The sequence below is a fragment of the Bubalus bubalis genome, chromosome 20 (genome assembly GCF_019923935.1).
Source record: "Bubalus bubalis isolate 160015118507 breed Murrah chromosome 20, NDDB_SH_1, whole genome shotgun sequence".
NCBI lineage: Eukaryota > Metazoa > Chordata > Mammalia > Artiodactyla > Bovidae > Bubalus > Bubalus bubalis.
In genome coordinates, this window is record NC_059176.1 from 43,169,174 (window position 1) to 43,191,019 (window position 21,846).

General features: G+C 44.9%; 2 protein-coding genes and 1 pseudogene across 8 annotated transcripts in view; 1 reads left to right on the top strand and 2 right to left on the bottom strand.

Annotated features, from left to right (window-relative positions):
• IL16 (interleukin 16) overlaps positions 1 to 6,837 on the bottom strand; it is a 123,392-nt gene extending 116,555 nt beyond the window's left edge. The window contains exon 1 of the mRNA XM_044933383.2: positions 6,731 to 6,837. The gene's annotated coding sequence lies outside the window, so the exon portion shown is untranslated. The remainder of the gene's footprint in view (positions 1 to 6,730) is intronic.
• On the top strand, positions 5,537 to 5,704 carry LOC112580867 (annotated as a pseudogene).
• Positions 6,838 to 17,592: 10,755 nt separating the features above from the next.
• CFAP161 (cilia and flagella associated protein 161) overlaps positions 17,593 to 21,846 on the bottom strand; it is a 139,148-nt gene continuing 134,894 nt past the window's right edge. For 6 of the 7 annotated variants that reach the window (XM_025271293.3, XM_025271292.3, XM_044933184.2 and 3 more), the window contains 2 exons: positions 18,565 to 18,638; positions 17,593 to 18,160 (listed from right to left, as the gene is read on the bottom strand). In XM_025271293.3, the coding sequence (XP_025127078.3) occupies positions 17,905 to 18,160; positions 18,565 to 18,638 (330 nt within the window). In that variant the 3' untranslated portion in view covers positions 17,593 to 17,904. The remainder of the gene's footprint in view (positions 18,161 to 18,564; positions 18,639 to 21,846) is intronic. The other variant, XM_025271295.3, reaches the window with a different exon arrangement.

The window sequence follows — 21,846 nt, forward strand, 5'->3', positions numbered from 1 at the left end:
ACCGGTCCATGACCTGGAGGCTGAGGACCCCTGCTGTAGACTAGACTTCATGGAGGAGATGGCATTAAGTTTGATCTTGAAGGCAGTCTCACTCCCAGGCCACTTCACACCTCCTTCCCCTGACACTGGCCCCAGAGTCCGGAGAAACATCAGGGAGCTGTCAGCCTCCCTGCCGGCCTGGAGCTCTCTTGGTGGTTGTCTCTGAGTCTGTGCTGTCTGTGGGGGACACAGCAGCTGTTCCTCTAGGGCCATGGGTCCCCTTTCCTCTTCCTTCTGCTGTTCTAGTCTCTGATCCTCCCTAACCCCTGTCCTCCACACCTTAATCAGCTGCTGTCCTTGTTCTCTGCAGGATTCCATTTGCAGCTAAGCAACTGGGGCTTCCCAGGTGGCACTAGTGGTAAGGAACATACCTGCCAATGCAGGAGACACACGAGATGTGGGTTCAATCTCTGGGTCAGGAAGATCCTCTGGAAGGGGGCATGGCAACCCACTCCAGCATTCTTGCAGGGAAAATCCCATGGACAGAGGAGCCTGGTGTGCTACAGTCCTTGAGACTGCACAGAGTTGGACACGTCTGAGCACGCACAAAATACAATAAGGACAATGGGCTCAGGAGGGAGCCTCAGGAAATTCCAACATTTAAGGGATCAGCACTGGAAGAGACATGCAACATTAAGGCAGAGAAGAAACTAAAGAGAGAAATAAAAATTAAGAAAGTTCCAATACAGAAGCCAAGGGGAAGGGAGGGTCCGTTTTGTATTTTGTTTAGTCGTCGTTGGCTTTGGGACAAAAGAAATAAACTTCAGGAACCTCTGGCAAATCAAGTTGGCCTCCCGTCTTTCTTGGAGAAGAGACTAGCTTTTAGCATCCCCTGGAACGAAACAGCTGTCATTTCTAGGGTGCTAAGGAGGGGGATTGGGGCGGGAGGAGGGGTGGGGAGAGCAGATGGATATAACTAAACTGAGGATCTGGTCAGGGTTTCAACCAATTTCCCAAACCTAGTGCTAATTCGTGCAGCCCACAGTCCATTTCCCATAAATTGAAATCCCTGTGTATTTGAACGGAAATATAATCCACGTGTTCATGATTCATTTGCACTTTATGTAACCAAATGTTGGGCTGTCGCTGTTTGATGTCCAAGACACCATCTGAAGAATCTTTGCAGCCAGAAGTCATGAGTTGCCAGAGAATTGAAAAGGAGACAAGCCTTGGCCAGCCGCATCCCTAATCGTAAAGCAGTCAGCAGGGAATGAAGAGGTACAGTGTGAAGGGGGCGCATCCCATATGTACTTATAGATCAGATATATGTTCCATGCCTCAAGCTGCAAGCATCTGATGCTAAACAAGCCACATCAACAAACAGGCAGCGCCCGCAGAGATGCTGTAGGTGATGTAACTGTTTGCTTCCTGTTGAACATTTTAGATGATTTCCAACTCTGATATTATAAAGCTAAAACAAAAATCTTTTGTGTATCCGTTTTTGTCCACATCTCTTATTATTGCCTGATGATAAGTTTCCAGATATAGAATTACTGGATCACAGGAAAGACACACAGTGTTAAATTGTATTTCAGGAAAATTGCAAAGTTACTCTTTTATACCGGGCTTCCCAGGTGGCGCTAGTGGTAAAGAACCCACCTGCCAATGCAGGAGACATAAGAGACGCGGGTTTGATCCCTAGGTTGGGAAGATCCACTGGAGGAGGGCATGGCAACACATTCCATTATTCTTAACCTGGAGAATCCCAGGGACAGGGAAGCCTGGAAGGCTATGGTCCAGAGGGTCATAAAGAGTTGGACACCACTGAAGCAACTTAGCACATATGTATGCACCCTTTTGCACACAATGGATGAACTTGTCTTTCTCACCATGCTTTTTTAAGCTCTGTGCATTATCAAAGAAATAATGATGTATTAGAAAGTTATTAAAAGTTGTGTTTCAAAGACTATTTTACATGGCATGCAAAGCTATTAATTCTCTAAGTACAAAACTGCATAACTGAATAATAACTATATACAAGTATAAACTCGATTTATTTTAAATTATTCCATAGTGTGATGTATATTCTATCACACAGAACAGCAGTTTCAGTATATGAAAAGGTGCTCAGCACCACTAATCATGAGAGAAATGCAAATCAAAACCACAATAGTATGTCACCTCACACCTGTTAGAATGGCTGGTACCAAAAAGATGAGAAGCGGCAGGTGCTGGTGAGGATGTGGAGAGAAGGGAACCCTTGTGCACTCTGTGTGGGAATGTAAGGTGGTGCGGCCAGCGTGGAAAACAGTATGGAGGTTCCTCAAGAAATCAGAAATAGAACTACCACATGATCCAACAATTCCACTTCTGATATTTACCCAAAGAAAACAGAAACACTAGTTTGAAAAGATATATACACCCCTATGTTCACTGCAGTATTTTTCACAATAGTCAAGACATGGCAACCAGTTAGGTGTCCATCAATGGATGAATGAATAAAGACAAAAAACTTTATATATACATACATACATACATACATATATAACACATATATATTTTGTTTATTTAGGGGCTTCCCTGGTGGCTCAGATGGTAAAGAATCTGCCTGCAGTGCAGGAGACCTTGGTTCCATCCCTCGGTTGGAAAGATTCCCTGGTGAACTGCTACCCACTCCAGTATTCTTGCCTGGAAAATTCCATGGATAGAGGAGCCCAACAGGCTCCTCTTCACACACACACAGTGGAATATTATTTACCCATAAAAAGAATGAAATCTTGCTATTTGTAACAACATGGATGGTCCTTGAGAGCAGGATGCTAAGTGAAATAAGTCAGACAGAGAAAAATAGAGTATGATTTCTCTTATGTGTGAAACCTGAAAAAACAAAACAAAAGAAACCCCAAGCTCATAGATACAGACAACAGATTAGTGGTTGCTGGAGGTGGGCAGCCAGGGTGGGGTGGTAGAAGGGGCGTGAGCAAAATGAGTGAAGGGAGTTAAGAGATATAAACTTCCAGTTATAAATAAGTTATGTGTGTGAGCGTGCTTAGTCGTGTCTGACGCCTTGTGACTTCATGAATAGTAGCCTGCCAGGTTCCTCTATCCATGGAATTTCCCAGGCAAAAATACTGGGGTGGGTTGCCATTTCCTTCTCCAGGGGATTTTCCCAACCGAGGGATCAAACTCGTGTCTCCTGCATTGGCAGGCAGATTCTTTACCTCTGAGCCACCAGGGAAGCCCAAGGTTAATAATATTGCCTTGCATATTTGAAAGTTACTAAGAATAGATTTTAAAAGTTCTCAACACAAGAAAAACAATTCTGTAACTATGCCTGATGATGAATGTTAACTAGACTTAGTGTGGTGATCATATCACAATATATCCAAATATTGAATCACTGTGTTGTACACCTGAAATTAATGTCGTATGTCAGCTGTAATTCAATAAAAAAATTATTTTTCTTGAAGAATATCAGCTTCAGCTGCAATAACAAAATCAATCCTCAACTCTCAGCACTTTAATCCCAACAGAAGTTTATTTCTCATCAGTACAAAATCTGATGCAACCCAGGCCACTCTCCAAGGCAGCCCTTTCCAGGTGGTGACTCAGGGACCCAGGCTGTCTCCTTCCTGCGTCTCCACCATCGCAACACTAGTTGAATTCAGAGTTCCAGAACAGAGGACAAGACAGCACAGAGACTTATACATGGGCTTTTCAAGGCCTCAGGCCAGACTTGACACATGTCATTTTCATTCATGATCAACTGTCTAGAACTTATCCTCTGACCATGCCCAACCGGTGGGCAGTTAGAAAGAGCACATGGATGTTCAGTGAGCACTCAATGTCTCAGCTACAGTCTGGTCACCAAATATTCCTTTTCTCCCTTCTTGCAGAAAGAAAACACTTCCAGCCCATGAGCGATGACCCCTCGCCCCATCAATTTATAGCCCCCGGCTCAAAAGATCAGAATCTCCAGCAGACACATGGGTCCTTGTATCAAGTCAGAAGCGGCTGCTCTCGGTTCTGAGAAGCATCTTTCTAGAGCAGGCGTCGGCAAACTTCTTCAGGGCCAGAAAGTAAATATGTTAGGCTTGTGGGCCATGAGGTCTCTGCTACAGCTATTCAACCCTGCCATTGTAATGCAAAAACAGTCACTGACACTCTGTAAATGAACGGGCATGGCAGAGAATGAGACGGTTGGAATGGCATCACCGACTCAATGGACATGAGTTTGAGAAACTTCGGGAGATAGTGAAGGACAGGAAAGGCTGGTGTGCTGCAGTCCATGGGGACACAATTGAGTGACTGAACAACAACAACTGCTCTCAGAGGGCACTGCAATTATTTACTGCTCGTCAAGGACACCTTTTGGAAAGTTCTCCATTTTCCATTGCCTCCTTGGCCACCTGTGCAGTAGATGTTGGAAAGCCTATGTCCCTTGGGGGCTGCTTTCCACAGCCTTTTTGATGCCTGTGCATGGTTGGAGTTTCAGGGTGCTTAGAGGGTTAAAAGTCTCAAATAATCACAGGCTTTCTAAGGCCAGGGTTCTTTTTTTTTTTTTTGGCAGTCTGACTCTCAGACGACTCAGTAGTCACTTTCCAGTTCCATCTTCCAGGAGCCACACCCACTGTTCTTTCAAGACTTGGTTCCTAGAGCTGTGTATTTGTTTATTTCATGTTCCCAAGCCTCTCTCACGCATTACAACAGCGGCTGCCTTCAGGCCACCTACAGCCACAAGCATGAAGCTCCTACCCTTCCTCTGTTTGCTCTGAGGCATAAAAATCAGAGGGAAATTTTAATTATAGGTGTCAGACCCACACCTTTCATTTGATTTTTGCCCTGCTTCCAACTGGACACGGCACTGGGTACCACACCCTGAATCTGAATTTGCCTTTGGCCACTCTGAAGTCTTTCTCAATCCCATTTCTGACGCTATCATCTCAAGGCGGTACATTTTTCCAACCTTCATTTCTGGCCTTTCTCCATTCCCTGTTATTACTCTTGGAAATGAGTCGATTCTTTTCTCTGTGCATCTTTTCCTTGTAACACCTTGTTAAACATAGCCAGCAACAACTAATGCAATTACCACCATTCTGATTTTCCAACCACTTTCTCCAGAGCTACAAGTTCATTAAGAACCAAATGTGCCTTCCAGGTGATCACAGGAGACTAATCATAAATATTTCACCACTGCATAAAAGGGGCTGAGTGTTCCTCCAGTCCCATTTCCTTACTGCCATTTACCTAACCGATATATCGATACACACTGCAGGTTTTTGTTACAGCAGCATCTTACTTTTACTGTCAACTTCTAAATTAGCCCGAATAAGCTAGGGTGTATTATGGGCATCCCCTAATTCAGTGGTTTAACACTTGCTTGCTCACATAAAGTCACAGATAAATCTGGCTGCATTCTGTGGTATATACAATATACATTAAGGTTTCCACCCAAGTGGGTGATGGAAGCCCCATTGGACCCTGCTCTGGAGGGGTCCAGCGAGATGCTAAGGCCACAGTCACCAGCCGGCCCAGAGATTTTCAGTGGAAGCTGGGGATGGCTGTGAGCTCAGACAGTTACAGATTACTTAAGTGTCCTTATGTTTCAAAGTGGCAGATCATTGAGGTCAAGTAAAGAACAAGTTTTTCTGAAATGACAATTCCACATTTTCCGAATTTCTACAGACTGTTCAAGGAAGTTGCTGTAATTATTGAAACTATGTGAAAACTGATTATTTGGTTGGTGAATTGCTACCATCGTTCTAAAATCATGGACTTCATGGGACTTCCCTGGTGGTTCAGTTAGGACTTCTCCTTTCAATGCAGGAGGTGTGGGTTTGATTCCTGGTCAGGGAGCTAGGATCCTACATGCCTTGTGGCCAAAAAAGAAACAAAGCATAAAACAGAAGCAATATTGTAAAAAAATCAATAAAGACTTTAAAAATGGTTCACATCCAAAAAAAAATTTTTTTTTAATTAAAACAACTACCACTAACTAAAAAAATAAAAAAAATGGACTTCACTTTCTGCAACAAAACCGGCCTAAGGATCAAATGATAAGTACTGAATGAAAACTACACCTTGGGTTTTCCATTTTTTAAATAATAATAAAAAAGAATCAAGCAGGAAAAAATATAAAAATAAGATATATGTTAAGGAAACACACCAAAAATTAGGGAAACATTTTCTTTTCCTCAGTCATCCACATTGAGTATTTATTACTTTGTAATCAGAATATGGACTTCCCACGTGACTCAGTAATCAGAATATGGACTTCCCACGTGACTCAGAGTTAAAGGATCTGCCTCCCAATGCAGAAGACACAGGTTTGATCCCTGGATTGGGAAGACCCTTGGAGAAGGAAATGGCAACCTATTCCAATATCCTTGCCTGGCAAATCCCATGGACAGAGGAGCCTGGCGGGGTACAGTCCATGGGGTCATAGAGAGTCAGACACGACTGAGCAACTAAACAACAACAATCAGAAGAAGATTACGAATACTTAAATCATCAGGTTATTCAGCTACTTGGGAGATACACTTCTTAACAGTTCAGCTGACTTGATCCTTCGAAAACTGCATTCTCTATATGGGCCTTTCAAGAATCTCTTTCAAGATGATACACTATCCCTGAAATTATCACAACATTGTTAATCAGCTATATTCCAAAACAAAATAAAAAGTAAAAAAAAAAAGATTATAGAAAGAAACAACCCACCAGTTAAAAGACCAAAATATATTCTTAAGTTTACCTTTACTCTTCATGGCACAAGGGATGAAGAACTGTGTCTTGGTGTTGAATGGTGGGCCTTTTATGCCTGTATATGTTTGTTCAGTGTAAAACACTCCATGAACCAAGTTCAAGGACATTAGCAGCAAAAGGGCTATTTGTGGCAGCATGTTTTCAGATGGATTCTGAAAAACAGGAAAGAATAATTTCATACAGCTTCGTCATTGACCTGTTTTATTTTTCTAATGTTGTATAGACAAATTCTTTAGTTATCTACTTTGTTAGCCTTATCCTATATGTTCTGGATATATTCCATAAATTAATGAGCATTATAATTTTGTTAATCATACAAATATCTGTCTTATTTGGTTTTGAAAACCACATTCAGGTAACCAAGTAAAAATAAAGTGATATAAATAAAAGGAAAAAAAAATTGATGCTCTGGTGTATAGGCCCTTCCTTCTCCTGGGATGGCCTTTCCTATGAGAAGTCTTTCTGTTTTTACTATTATTCTTTTTATTGGAGATAATTGCTTTACAATGTTGTGTTAGCTCCTGCTGTATAACAATGAATTAGCTATATGAATACATATATCCCCTCCCTCCTAAGCCTCCCTCCCAACCCCCAATCCCACCCCTCTAGGTCATCACAGAGCACCGAGCTGAGCTCCCTGTATTACACAGCAGCTTCCCTGTATTATATTATACTAGCTATCTATTTTACACATGGCCCTGCATATATGTCAGTGTGACTCTCTCAGTTCGTCCCACCCTCACCTTTCCCTGGTTCATCTGTACCTATTTTTCTAGATTCCATATAGATGAGTTAATATATAATACTTATTTTATGAGAAGTGTTTCTAATCTCCAAAGCATCCTGGAGCCTGTTCTCCCAATAGTCCTATATATTTAATGGTCACATTGGGATATGGTAGTAATACTTTAAATTTGCCTGCATGCTAAGTCACGTCAGTCATGTCCAACTCTTTGCAACCCCATGGACTATAGTCCACCAGGCTCCTCTGTCCATGGGATTCTCCAGGCAAGGATACTGGAGTGGGTTTTTGGGCCCTCCTTCAGGGGCTCTTCCTAACCCTGGGATCAAATCCACATCTCTTACATCTACCTGCATTGGCAGACAGGTTCTTTACCACGAGCACCTCCAGGGAAGACCATCTGCTGTGCTAGGGGGAGAGCAAAGGGACTACCTCTGCCTAGAAGGCCAAGGGAAGCTGTCATGACCACTAAACACAGGTGGCTGCACTGGGACAGGGCTGTGTGCCTAGAATTTGCTGGGACTCGAAGAATCCATGACTGATCCTATATAGAAGCCAATCACATCAGAGAAAGAATGTGGGCATCTTAGTCCTGTCCAGAAGATGTCTTGGAAGAGTAAACAGACCTCAGCAGGATAGACTCAGAAACATGGGGGATTCCCAGGGACTGAGAGCATTTGTCTTCCATGGAAAAGTCTAGAAAGGATCCCAAGAGTGGGAGATATGCCCGGAGATAACATCCTCAAGATAGATGCTCACTGGGACTTCCCTAGCGGTCCAAGGTTAAAACTCCACCTTTTCACCACAGTGGGCATGGGTTCCATCCCTGGAACTAAGATTCCAGGTGCTTCTTGGTGTGGTCAGAAAAAAAAAAAAAAAAAGAAGAAGAAAGAAAAGAAAAACACTCATCATGGCCACTGGCCAAGATGGGAGAACAAAGAAGCTGGGTCTCTTAGCACTTACTATCAGGAAAGAAGTTTTCTCATGTCCTGATCTCTTTTTCTCCCCCCAAGCTCTTACTCCAAAAGGGTCAGAAAGTGCAGCGGGTAAGATGGGAGAGAAGACCTAGCGAGGGACCTCCTGCCAGCAAGAGGCCAAGCTGGGAGAAGAAGGGGGGCTCGATTTTCCATCAAGTCCAGAATTTGATTATTATCTGGGAAAAATGACTTTTTAACTGCTAACTGGAGTCCATATTTAAGTGTTGAGCAACACAAAGTAGCTAAAGGACACTTTAGAACTGAAGAGACTCGAGTATTCATCCAGGGGACAGGGAGGAAATACTTAGTCCCCTAGAACAGGAGGAAGGGCCCACCCTTGAGAGACAGGATGAAGTCCCTTTATGATCCCATCCCTTCTCTGTTCAGGATTCAGTTCAGTTCAGTCACTCAGTCGTGTCCGACTCTTTGCGACCCCATGAATCGCAGCACGCCAGGCCTCCCTGTCCATCACCAACTCCTAGAGTTCACTCAGAATCTTGTCCATCAAGTTGGTGATGCCATCCAGCCATCTCATCCTCTGTTGTCCCCTTCTCCTCCTGTCCCTAATCCCTCCCAGCATCAGAGTCTTTTCCAATGAGTCAACTTTTCGCATGAGGTGGCCAAAGTACTGAAGTTTCAGCTTTAGCATCATTCCTTCCAAAGAACACCCAGGACTGATCTCCTTTAGAATGGACTGGTTGGATCTCCTTGCAGTCCAAGGGACTCTCAAGAGTCTTCTCCAACACCACAGTTCAAAAGCATCAATTCTTCGGCGCTCAGCTTTCTTCACAGTCCAACTCTCACATCCATACATGACTACTGGAAAAACCATAGCCTTGACTAGATGGACCTTTGTTGGCAAAGTAATGTCTCTGCTTTTGAATATGCTATCTAGGTTGGTTATAACTTTCCTTCCAAGGAGTAAGTGTCTTTTAATTTCATGGCTGCAATCACCATCTGCAGTGATTTTGGAGCCCCAAAAATGAAGTCTGACACTGTTTCCACTGTTTCCCCATCTATTTCCCATGAAGTGAAGGGACCAGAGGCCATGATCTTCATTTTCTGAATGTTGAGCTTTAAGCCAACTTTTTCACCCTCCTCTTTTACTTTCATCAAGAGGCTTTTTAGTTCCTCTTCACTTTTTGCCATAAGGGTGGTGTCATCTGCATATCTGAGGTGATTGATATTTCTCCCGGCAATCTTGATTCCAGCTTGTGCTTCTTCCAGCCCAGTGTTTCTCATGATGTGCTCTGCATATAAGTTAAATAAGCAGGGTGACAATATACAGCCTTGACGTACTTCTTTTCCTATTTGGAACCAGTCTGTTGTTCCATGTCCAGTTCTAACTGTAGCTTCCTGATCCGCATACAATCAACACACTGGCAAAGACTTTGATGCTGGGAAAGATTGAAGGCAGAAGGAGAAGAGGGCGGCAGAGGATGACATGGTTAGATAGCATCACCAAGTCAATGGATATGAACTTGGGCCGACTTTGGGAGATAGTGAGGGACAAGGGAGGCCTGCTGTGCCGCAGTCCATGGGGTAGCAAAGAAGTGGACATGACTTAGCGACTGAATAATAAACAACAAGTAAAACCGAGGATAGGTGGATACAAACAGAAAGGTGAGAGTCAGGGAGATGACAGAGAGAGGAAGAGGGGAGGGGATGACAAGAGAGAGAGGGGAGAAGCAGGGAGGGAGGAGATGGGCAGCTCACAGTGACAGCAGCAGAGAGAATGAGAAAGAAAAAGAGGTGGGGGACTCTTCCTTGGTGGTCCGGTGGTTAAGACTTGTCCTTTCAACTCAGGGAGTGTGGGTTCGAACCCTGGTCAGGGAGCTGAGATCCCACATGCCTCACGACCAAAAAAACCAAAACATAAAACAGAAGCAATACTGTAACAAATTCTATAAAGACTTTTAAAATGGTCCACTAACGCATATATATGGAATTTAGAAAGATGGTAACAATAACCCTGTGTACGAGACAGCAAAAGAGACACTGATGTATAGATCAGTCTTATGGACTCTGTTGGAGAGGGAGAGGGTGGGAATATTTGGGAGAATGGCATTGAAACATGTATAATATCATGTATGAAACGAGTTGCCAGTCCAGGTTCGATGCACGATACTGGATGCTTGGGGCTGGTGCACTGGGACGACCCAGAGGGATGGTATGGGGAGGGAGAAGGGAGGACGGTTCAGGATGGGGAACACATGTACACCTGTGGCGGATTCATTTCGATATTTGGCAAAACTAATACAATATTGTAAAGTTTAAAAATAAAATAAAATTAAAAAATAAAAAAATAAAAGTAATGTGGGCTAGATAAAAAAACAAAACAAAACAACTTAGAAAAAGAGAGGAGAGGGAAGAGGAACCACGGCTACGTCAATGCCCAGCTAGCCTCATCCTTGACCTTCATTCTGCCCTAGTGGCAGGGACCATCTGCGTCCTGCCCACCCCCTTGGTGGCTTCCCACTGACAGCACTGAAGGCTTGCTCCCAGCCCACTCCCTGCTGCAGGCAGAAAAGTCAGGAAGCTGATGGCCTCGGGGCAGCCCTCAACAATGGCCGAGGGCAGGTGAAGAAGAAATCTCCCCCTGTGCTCACCTCCCACAAAGGAGATGAGGCTGCCTTTCTGGCTCCTCTGTGGAAGGTGTTTTAGGTGCCCCAAGGACACCTGCTTAATAAAGCACTTTCTATTGACTTCTTTGTTTCCCATCATATCAAAGAGATTCCCATCAAATAAACTACCAGCACTCACATCTTTCTCTCAAGGTCTATTTCCTGGGGCACTGAGAAAGCCATTCTTCTTCCCACACCCATCCCAGGAGTAGAAGCCTGTTCGTCTTGTCTTTGCCTCCCCAGGATGGCGGAGACAGTTTCTAACATATCTGCCCTCTCCTCACCTCTCTTATACTGACTGACCAGAGTACTGTTCCTTCTGGGGAAAAGGGGAAGAACGCAGATCCCTGAGTTCTCCCATCATCTGGCCAGCCCCCCAGAGACCCCAGGGGTCCCACCAGCCCCAGGCAGGCCAGGCAGCGTCCCAGAGAGGCTCACACGTCGCCCCTGGCACCTTGGTCTAGGGCAGCGCCGCTTCCTGCCCGTCTGTTGGGAGCACTCACAGGAGACATGAGCAGATGTCTGGCAGATGTTCAGCCTTGTTCACACCAGCCAACAATAACAGAGCTGAGAGATGACGCTGCAGGGGGAGGAAGGGAGGCAGCTCTGGCCCCACAGCTGGGGACACGGCCGTGGAGAGACACTGTCTCCCCTTCCTCTGGGGGAGGAGATGGGGTGGAGGGTGGGGGTCTGTGTGTGACCTGGCTGCAGTGAATTAAGAGTTTGGAGCCCTTGGTATCAGTGTTCGGGGCAGAATCCTGGGTAGATCAGCCTATTGCACTCAGTGCCCCCGACAGAACCCCCAAACCAATGACAGGCAGCCTGGCTGCTCTGGGAGACCTGGAGAAGATGCAGGAATTCTGATCTATCAGACGGCATGTTTGCCCAGCATGGCCCACGGTCCCCTCCTATACAGACTGGGATATCTGTAGGGCTCTCTCTACTGAGACTGGACACATCCCCCATCCTGCTCAGCACAGGGCTCCAGAGAGACTTGACGCATCCCCAGAGCTGGTACTCAAGATGAAGCCCACATACCACCCCTCCAGGCTTGCAAAATGCAGCTGGGGGCTGAACCCCAGGTATGCCAAGGCAGACTGAGGTGCCCAGGAAACTGAGCACTGCCCTCTGCTGAGAAAAGTCCCCTGTAGTCCCATCACGCCTCATGGCAGCTCCCAGTCTTTTCCACACCCCGCCACTGCTTCCTGCTGCCAGGACTGAACAACTCTGGAGCGGCGAGCTCCGCCTTACGCTCACCCTCTTACTCATTCAATCGTGCCCTGCAGCCTTGGTCCTCCTGGCCCCCTTCAGAGGACACCTTTAAAGCAGCTCTGAATGCAGAACTGGAAGGCAGAGGGAATGCCAATTTGTGTGCAATACTGGGCAGCTCTAGAGGAGGAAATGGCAACCCACTCCAGTATTCTTGCCTGGGAAATACCACGGGCAGAGGAGCCTGATGGGCTACAGTTCATGGGGATCACAAAGAGTCAGACATAACCTAGTGACTGATGACTGAGCACTCACACTGGGCAACTCAGTTTATCTCTCCAAGTTTTCACCCATTTACCTGTAAATTGGGGAGAAGTGAGGGGGGAAGATCTTAGTAGCATGAACACTGAGGATACAGAGATGAAAATTACGTATGCATACGTGCAGTTTCTGTATTTGAAGAGTTCACAGTCACGTGGAGGAGATAAATATTTAAAAATGAGGATGCAGCAATGACAGGCAGCACACAAAGAGCACAGAGATGCAGGAGAGCACAAGTCACCATGATAATTGATATGATGACTGACATGGTGCTGGATGGGACACTGGATGCTCAGGATATACAATCACACAGCAAGCCTATGAGACGGGGGACATTTTAGTCATTCTTTCACCTATGAGTGAATGGAGCCTCAAAGAAGTACAGAGACTTCCAAGGTCACACACCTAGGAAGTGACCAATGCAGGCGTGTGTGCTCAGTCGTGGCTGACTCTTTGTGACCGCATGGACTGTAGCCCGCCAAGCTCCTCTGTCCATGGGATTCCCCAGGCAAGAACACTGGAGTGGACTGCCATTTCCTTTTCCAGAGGATCTTTCTTGCCCAGTTGTTGACCCTGTGTCTCCTGCACCGGCAGGCAGATTCTTCATCACTGAGCCACCTGGGAAGCCTGAAGTGACCGATCTCCTCACAGCGTTGTCTGACCCCAGCGCGAGTCTTATAACTTATTATCCTCCTGCCATTCGTAAGAATACATTATGTCAATTCAGTTAATCTTATAAACAAGTCTGAGAGGAAGTCAGTAGTCCAGCAGAGAACACTAAGGCTTGGCAAGGAGGAGGACCAGAGAGAAGCAGAAAGGGCTTTGAATGACTGGACATCACACTGCTGTCACTCAGGGAAGCTTCAGACCCCAGGGTCCCAGGCCTGGGTGCTTAGCACAGTTTCCTGGGGAGAAGTCCAGACTTCAGACGGAATGTCTATATACAGTCCCAGAGGGGCCATATTCAAACCTGAACATCCCCTGGCACAACCCCTTGGAATGCTGTTTTTTAAAAGAAGCCTTTACATTCACCTAGTATACTGTTTCTTTTACAAGGGAAAAAAATGAACTGATACCCTAACTGCAGTGCTTTTATGGTTTTTCCCCTCTTTAAATCTACATTTTTGAAAACTGGAAACTCCCTTATATTTTGAAATTAAGCTCAACTGCTGAGCCAGGGCAGCCGACTTGTTAGCGTTTTTCACACTGACATCTTGTGGCTGCTTTGGAAAACTGCAAGACTAAATATGCAGGTGAGACCAATCCCTTTCTCTGTCCCTCTTTCTCTGTCTGTCTTTTCTTCCTTCCTTCCTTCCTTTCTCTTCCTTCCTTTTAATTGAAATATAGTTGATGTGCAATATTATGTTAGTTTCAGGTGTACTATATCACAATTTAACATTTGCAGGCATTATGTAATGATCACCACCTGTCCCTATATAAAGTTATTACAATATTCTTGACCTTTATGCTGTACGTGACATCCTTGTGGCTTGTTTGTTTCATAACAGGAGGTTTGTACCTTTTACTCCCCAAAACCTATTTCACCCAGTTCCTTATTCCCCTCCCATTCTGGCAACCACCCATTTTTCTCTGTATCTATGAATCTGTTTTCATTTTGTTTTTTAGATTCTACATGTAAGTGGATCTGAGGTTATTGATATTTCTCCCAGCAACCTTGATTCCAACTTGTGTTTCTTCCAGTCCAGCGTTTATCATGATGTACTCTGCATATAAGTTAAATAAAGAGGGTGACAATATACAGCCTCGACGAACTCCTTTTCCTATTTGGAACCAGTCTATTGTTCCATGTCCAGTTCTAACTGTTGCTTCCTGACCTGCATACAAATTTCTCAAGAGGCAGATCAGGTGGTCTGGTATTCCCATCTCTTTCAGAATTTTCCACAGTTTATTGTGATCCACACAGTCAAAGGCTTTGGCATAGTCAATAAAGCAGAAATAGATGCTTTTCTGGAACTCTCTTGCTTTTTCCATGATCCAGCGGATGTTGGCAATTTGATCTCTGGTTTCTCTGCCTTTTCTAAAACAGCTTGAACATCAGGAAGTTCACAGTTCACGTATTTCTGAAGCCTGGCTTGGAGAACTTTGAGCATTACTTTACTAGCGTGTGAGATGAGTGCAATTGTGTGGTAGTTTGAGCATTCTTTGGCATTGCCTTTCTTTGGGATTGGAATGAAAACTGACCTTTTCCAGTCCTGTGGCCACTGCTGAGTTTTCCAAATTTTCTGGCATATTGAGTGCAGCACTTTCACAGCATCATCTTTCAGGATTTGGAATAGCTCAACTGGTATTTCATCACCTCCACTGGCTTTGTTCGTAGTGATGCTTTCTAAGGCCCACTTAACTTCACATTCCAGGATGTCTGGCTCTAGGTCAGTGATCACACCATCATGATTATCTGGGTCGTGAAGATCTTTTTTTGTACAGTTCTTCTGTGTACTCTTGCCATCTCTTCTTAATATCTTCTGCTTCTGTTAGGTCCATACCATTTCTGTCTTTTATCGAGCTCATCTTTGCATGAAATGTTCCTTTGGTATCTCTGATTTTCTTGAAGAGATCCCTAGTCTTTCCCAGTCTGTTGTTTTAGAAGGCTGAGCGCCGAAGAATTGATGCTTTTGAACTGTGGTGTTGGAGAAGACTCTTGAGAGTCCCTTGGACTGCAAGGAGATCCAACCAGTCCATTCTGAAAGAGATCAGCCCTGGGATTTCTTTGGAAGGAATGATGCTAATGCTGAAACTCCAGTACTTTGGCCACCTCATGTGAAGAGTTGACTCATTGGAAAAGACTCCGATGCTGGGAAGGATTGGGGGCAGGAGGAGAAGGGGATGACAGAGGACGAGATGGCTGGATGGCATCACTGACTCGATGGACGTGAGTCTGAGTGAACTCCGGGAGTTGGTGATGGACAGGGAGGCCTGGCGTGCTGCGATACATGGGGTCGCAAAGAGTCGGACACGACTGAGCGACTGATCTGATCTGATCTGATCTGTAAGTGGATCATACTGCATTTGTCTTTGTCTGACTGATTTCACTTAGCATAATGCCATCTAGATTCATCCAGGAGATTTCAGCATCTGTATGAATCTTACCCCGGTTACTTCCATTCTCCAAAGGACTTAACTGATTGTGAGACTAATCAGCTTTGGTCCCTGTAGGCTCTGACACTCTGGTTCTGTCACTGCTTTTCTTCAGGAGAAGAAAAAAAAAAAAGGCGTCTCATTATCTTCATTGGAACTTACTTTGAAATGTTTATTGAAGACTTAAATTATTTCTCATATAATTTCCAGTTAACGCCTTTTGCCTTGTTTTTCTAATGGCATGATTGTGGTTTCCTCTTTCACTTATAGGAGTTCTTTACATATTTTAATTTTTTTTTTTTGCCATGCGGCGGGTGGGGATCTTAGTTCCCCAACCAGGGATTGAACCCACAATCTCTGCAGTGGAAGCACAGTCTTCTACTGCACTCAAGCAATTATTGTGCACTTTATTTCTATTGCTATTACATCAGCTCCACCTCAGATCCTCGGGCATTAGATCCTGGAAGTTGGGGATCCCTGCTCCAACCCATCCCCTTCTCTCCACCTTCCCTGACACTGCCTCAGCTCAGAGCCTCATCTCTCCCCAGGGACCCCTGCACTCCCTGCTGCTTCCTTAATAATCTTTCTAAAGCAAAACGCTGGCCATTACCTTCCAAATAAAATTCAAATAACTTGATACATGCAGCCACGAATTATATACAAATGATTAAACAACCTGCACAGTTTTTTCTGCACATCACTGGGCACCAACCAAACAAAACACACTCCAGCCACTCTGGGGTCGGTGCTCCAGGCTCCCTGCTGGGTCGGACATTCACTCTGAATTTCTGGGCGAGGGCCAGGCATCATTCATTACTAAAGTTCTACAGGTGAATCCAGTGCACAGCCAAGGGCAGAAACACCTCCTGCTGCTGCTGCTAAGTCGCTTCAGTCGTGTCCGACTCTATGCGACCCCATAGACGGCAGCCCACCAGGCTCTGCCATCCCTGGGATTCTCCAGGCAAGAACACTGGAGTGGGTTGCCATTTCCTTCTCCAGTGCATGAAAGTGAAAAGTGAAAGTGAAGTCGCTCAGTCATGTCCGACTCTTCGAGACCCCATGGACTGCAGCCACCAGGCTCCTCCGTCCATGGGATTTTCCAGGCAAGAGTACTGGAGTGGGGTGCCATCGCCACACCTCCTATTGTATTGCAATAGACAGGGTAATGCCTGACTCCTGGAAAACAATCAAGCCCTTTGGCTTGAAGCTGCATTTATTTAAAATGCATTTATATAACCTGTGACTTACTTTCTGCCTCTGGGCACACAGTCGTCACTCGGTATCCTCGAGGACTGGTTCCAGAGCCCCCATGGACACCAAAATTCTAGGACACTCAAGTTCCTTAAGCCAGCTTCCCTATGCAGGTTCTGCATCCACAGATTCAACCACCCGCATATCATAAACATAGTATCAATGCTACACGTTGGGCGGTTGGTTGAATTTGCGGATGCGAAATTACAGATAGGGAGGGCTGATGGGATTTTTAGGCTAACCAGCCATAACCCTCATCTTAACCTCCTGTGTTGGGAATCTCTTCAACCCATTATAATACCTTACACATCATAGGTACTTGGTATTCCACAAAGAATGAATAGTAGATGGACAAACACATAGAAAGATATATATTTATTTTGTCTGATGACGTGAATGCCACAACTAATGTGCTGGTTTCAAAGGCAACGCAGAAGTAAGGAGATTCTGCAATATGAAAATCACTAACTGGTCAAACAGAGGTCTTGATTCCCCTACGCCAAAAGAAGACACAGAAATACAAGAGGGAAATGTTTAATGTAATGCCACAGCAGTCCACAGCTACCCACTTTTTATTTCTTACTACACTGTGCAGGGTGGGGATAAAGAGTGGAGCCAGAAATTCAGTAAGTAAAGTTCTGATAACTTTATTGCAAAGACATCGCTTTAAAAAGTAACACAGCCCTCGTAGAAGCTGCTGCTACAGAGGATCTAAATATAGGAAGCTGAGTCTTCAGAATTTGCTCATCAACAAAGGAATGTCATCCGGTAGCCTTCAAATGCAATTTCTGAGCTATTGCCCACGGCAATTTTTTTCCTGTGTCCTAGACCTCCACTGTTAATTCAATAGTCTGAATAGAGCCTTTGTTTAATACAATGTTCGGAGAGCTCTACGCCTTTCTTAAGAATAGCCTGAGGCATACAAGGTTGATTTCCCATATAGCTACATTGGAAGTGCGCACTGAGGCACGCAGCCAGGCGTGTCAGGTGTGTTTCCGGCCCCTGGGTCCGAAACCTGCTCTCTCACTTGCTCCAGGGCTCGGGTGTCCTCTGCTGGAGGCTTGGGCAGGTCCAACATGGTGGACAAGTCCTTCCTGGGAGCCCCAGTCACCAACATCCAGTGGTTCTTTGGCTTTTCAACTCTGTGTGAATCCAGATAGGTGTGAGCAGCGACCTCCGCTTCCTTTCCAAAATAGGTTCTGGGGCAGGAAAGAATTAACACCGGTTGGAAATGGAATTACAACCCTCAGTAAGTTGTTAAATTCATCTCAAAACACCCAGTTCAGCAGAGTGCTACATAAAGCCCTTGCAGGAAAGAAGTTTCTCTAAAACAGGATGTGTTTGCCAGCAAGACTCACCAGATATGGGCAAGGACAAGGTGTATAGGACCCCATGATAGCTAAAAATCCTCTGTGGGGAAGGACTTGCATAATAGAAGGGGTTCTAAGGGAAGTTTTCACACCATCAAAGTTCTAGGTGGTAATATTTTTTCGTCATCAAAGGACTTGTGTGCATGGCCATCTTCTTTAAATTGACTTCCTTGCCTATATTCACAGCCTCCTCCCTCCAGCATGGCATTTTGCTGTACTCTGCTATACTGTACCTTAGGAAAAGATGCCGGTGGGCCGCCAGCCCACGATTCGTGTGGCAGTGAGTGATAAGAATCTTTGTGTTTGCCTTTAAAGATAAAGAAAGTGTGTTATTTGAATTATGAATCAAGGCTTTCAGTTTCCTAAAGGCAAGACTTTGGAAATATTGTGTATATATATGTAATATATATATATAATATATTTATATAAAGTATCTATATATGCTAATGCTAAGTTGCTTCAGTCGTGTCCGACTCTGTGCGACCCCATAGATGGCAGCCCACCAGGCTCCCCCGTCCCTGGGACTCTCCAAGCAAGAACACTGGAGTGGGTTGCCATTTCCTTCTCCAATGCGTGAAAGTGAAAAGTGAAAGTGAAGTCGCTCAGTCGTGTCCGACTCTTAGCGATTCCATGGACTACAGCCCACCAGGCTCCTCCATCCATGGGATTTTCCAGGCAAGAGTACTGGAGTGAGGTGCCATTGCCTTCTCCGATCTATATATAGTGTATATGAAAATCACTACCAAATAATGGAATAAATAATATAAATAATGGAATAAGTAAAATAACATGAAGATTATAAGTAGTTATTTATATATTATATACATATATAATACCGTACACTATAAATAGTATATATGCTATATATATATAGCAATGGCAGCCCACTCCAGTACTCTTGCCTGGAAAATCCTATGGACGGAGGAGCCTGGTGGGCTCCAGTCCATGGGGTCGCTAAGAGTCGGCATGACTGAGTGACTTCATTTTCACTTTTCACTTTCATGCATTGGAGAAGGAAATGGCAACCCACTCCAGTGTTCTTGCCTGGAGAATCCCGGGGACAGAGGAGCCTGGTGGGCTGCTGTCTATGGGGTCGCACAGAGTCGGACATGACTGAAGCGAGTTAGCAGCAGCAGCAGCATATAGTAGTTATATGCCAGTGCACATGCTCAGTCCCTTCAGTCATATCCGACTCTTTGTGACACTATGGACTGTAGCCCTCTGTCCATGCGATTCTCCAGGCAAGAATACTGGAGTGGGTTGCCCTCCTTTCCAAGGGGTCTTCCTGGCCCAGGGATCAAACCTGCGTTTCCTGTGTGTCCTGCATTTAAGGCGGATACATTACCACTGAGCCATCAAGGAAGCCCAGTAGTCCTATAGATATATATATCAACTGATAATCTTCATATTCTTTCTGTACTTTTCTTACTTTTCATAAATGAACATATATTGTTTATAATATATAAACAATAAACAAAAAGACATTATTTCAATAAAAGACATATAATTTCAAAATCATATCTATATATATGTTAGGTAGGTAGAATAGGAAAAAGGAGTCCAGAATGGCAGTGGCTAAAAGACAGAGGGAAAAGCCCACAAAAATAGAACAAAGGAAGGTCTGAGGACCGGAGTGAGGACCTCAGGTAAAACAAACAGCCCTCCTGGCTAGCTCAATTTACACAGGGCAGGCCTGGTGGAGGAGAAAAAAACATATAAAAAGAGGAGCCAAACATGATAGGGGGACTTTTCTCTTCAAGTCTTTTGGGTCAACCCACCCTCACACCTCAAGGATGTACTTCCCTTTGCTTTCTAAATAAAACTGAGCTGTAACACAGAGCTGTAACACTGGTCTATCTGTCGCTTCAAATTTTTGCTGCAGCGAGACAGAACCAAGGGAATTACACACTCCCCTGACATAGATGGTGCCGTGACTTGGATTTAACCTGGCTCAAACAATTTCAGCTTGACCCCCATGAGGCAGAAGCTAAGCACAGCAGAAGCCCAACTCGGCAAAAGCTCCTGCGTTGGAAGCTGAACGTGAAGAAACCCCAGTGCAGGGGAAGTGACAAGAAGCCCAACATGCTGGAAACCAGGACAGCAAAAACAAACTCAGCAGAAAGCTCAAGCGGCTCAGTCTCAGATTCCAGGAGACCTTTGGTTGGGGTAGGAAGTCCTCACCCCTATGGCTGGAAGGACATTTGGCTAACAAAATCTTAATTCCTTTACAATCTCTCATTTCTTGTTTCCTCAACCTCCGCCCCACCCCCCATGAACAGGTGAGTGGCAGTGGGTGCCCCAGGGTGTCCCAAAGGCTCTACTATATGCTGTGCCTTAGTAGCTGTTGCCCAAGGGGGTGTGGGTTCTTCTGTCCTTAATCTTCTTTGTGCCAAGGATCAGGCCAATGAAAATTGTGAGCACAGGTCAGGTATTTAGCAGATTTTCCGGCAGGTTATGAAGGGGATTCCTCGGCACCTTTTTCCCACTGCTTTTCCCTCCCATCCTTCAGCTTCTCTCTCCATCTATGCCACTGCTTACAAAGTATTAGGCAGGTCATCATCTTTCCATTTCTGAAAGTTGTGTTTGAAACCATTTACCTAAGATTGGGACTCAAACCCATGTGGCAGGGACTCTGTGCTATGCTTAGTCACTCTGTTATATCCGACTGGGACTTGAGTCTGACCAAAATCCATGGTGCCTGGTTTTATGACCTAATGAAGCTCAGGCTCTTGATGTCTCATTGCAAAAAATTCAGTGAGAGACCCAGTGATAGATAAGAGGTGGATTTGTGTGGATTTAGAGAGAAGCACACTCCACAGGGTGTGCCCATTGCAGAGTGCAAGTGCAGAGGCCATGGAATGTGGCCTGGTTAGTTTTCTCAAGCTGGGTGATTTCATATGCTAATGAGTGGGGCGATCATTCCAACAGTTGTGGAAACACCCACTCCTCGGTCTTTTGACGCTGCCTTAGAACTGTCCTGGCACCTCTGGGTGTGTCATTTAGCTTACAGACTGAGGATCAAGGTTTAGTTGAATTTGACTTCTCATCTTTGATCCATTTTATTTTAATCGGTTTATGTTATGCCCTTGGCTATGTCATTTTTTCAAAAGTTGTACCCTACCCCCTTCCTTCCTGTTTCATGTTCTTTTCCTGAGTCCCATCCAGGCCCACAATGTTGCCTCTACAATCTTCTGGAGGGACAACCATAAAACAGCTGGCCTTTGGGAGAGAAATGCTGTATAATATCCAATCTCTCTAGATATTCAGGCCTTCATCTTCCATGTTTCCTACAACATGCCCAACAACATGCAATTCAGGTTCTAAACTTTTTTGCAGAGAGGGGCTATAATGTCTCCCATGCTAAGGCACAGATGGTCAAGACAAAGGTCACTTACCTGGGAGTTCAGATTACATACAGGTCCAGGAGGCCGTCCTCTGATCGAATACAAGGAATCCTCCAGTTGCCCTCCCCTACGACTCGAAAACAACTGCAAGTTTTCCTGGGGCTAATTGGG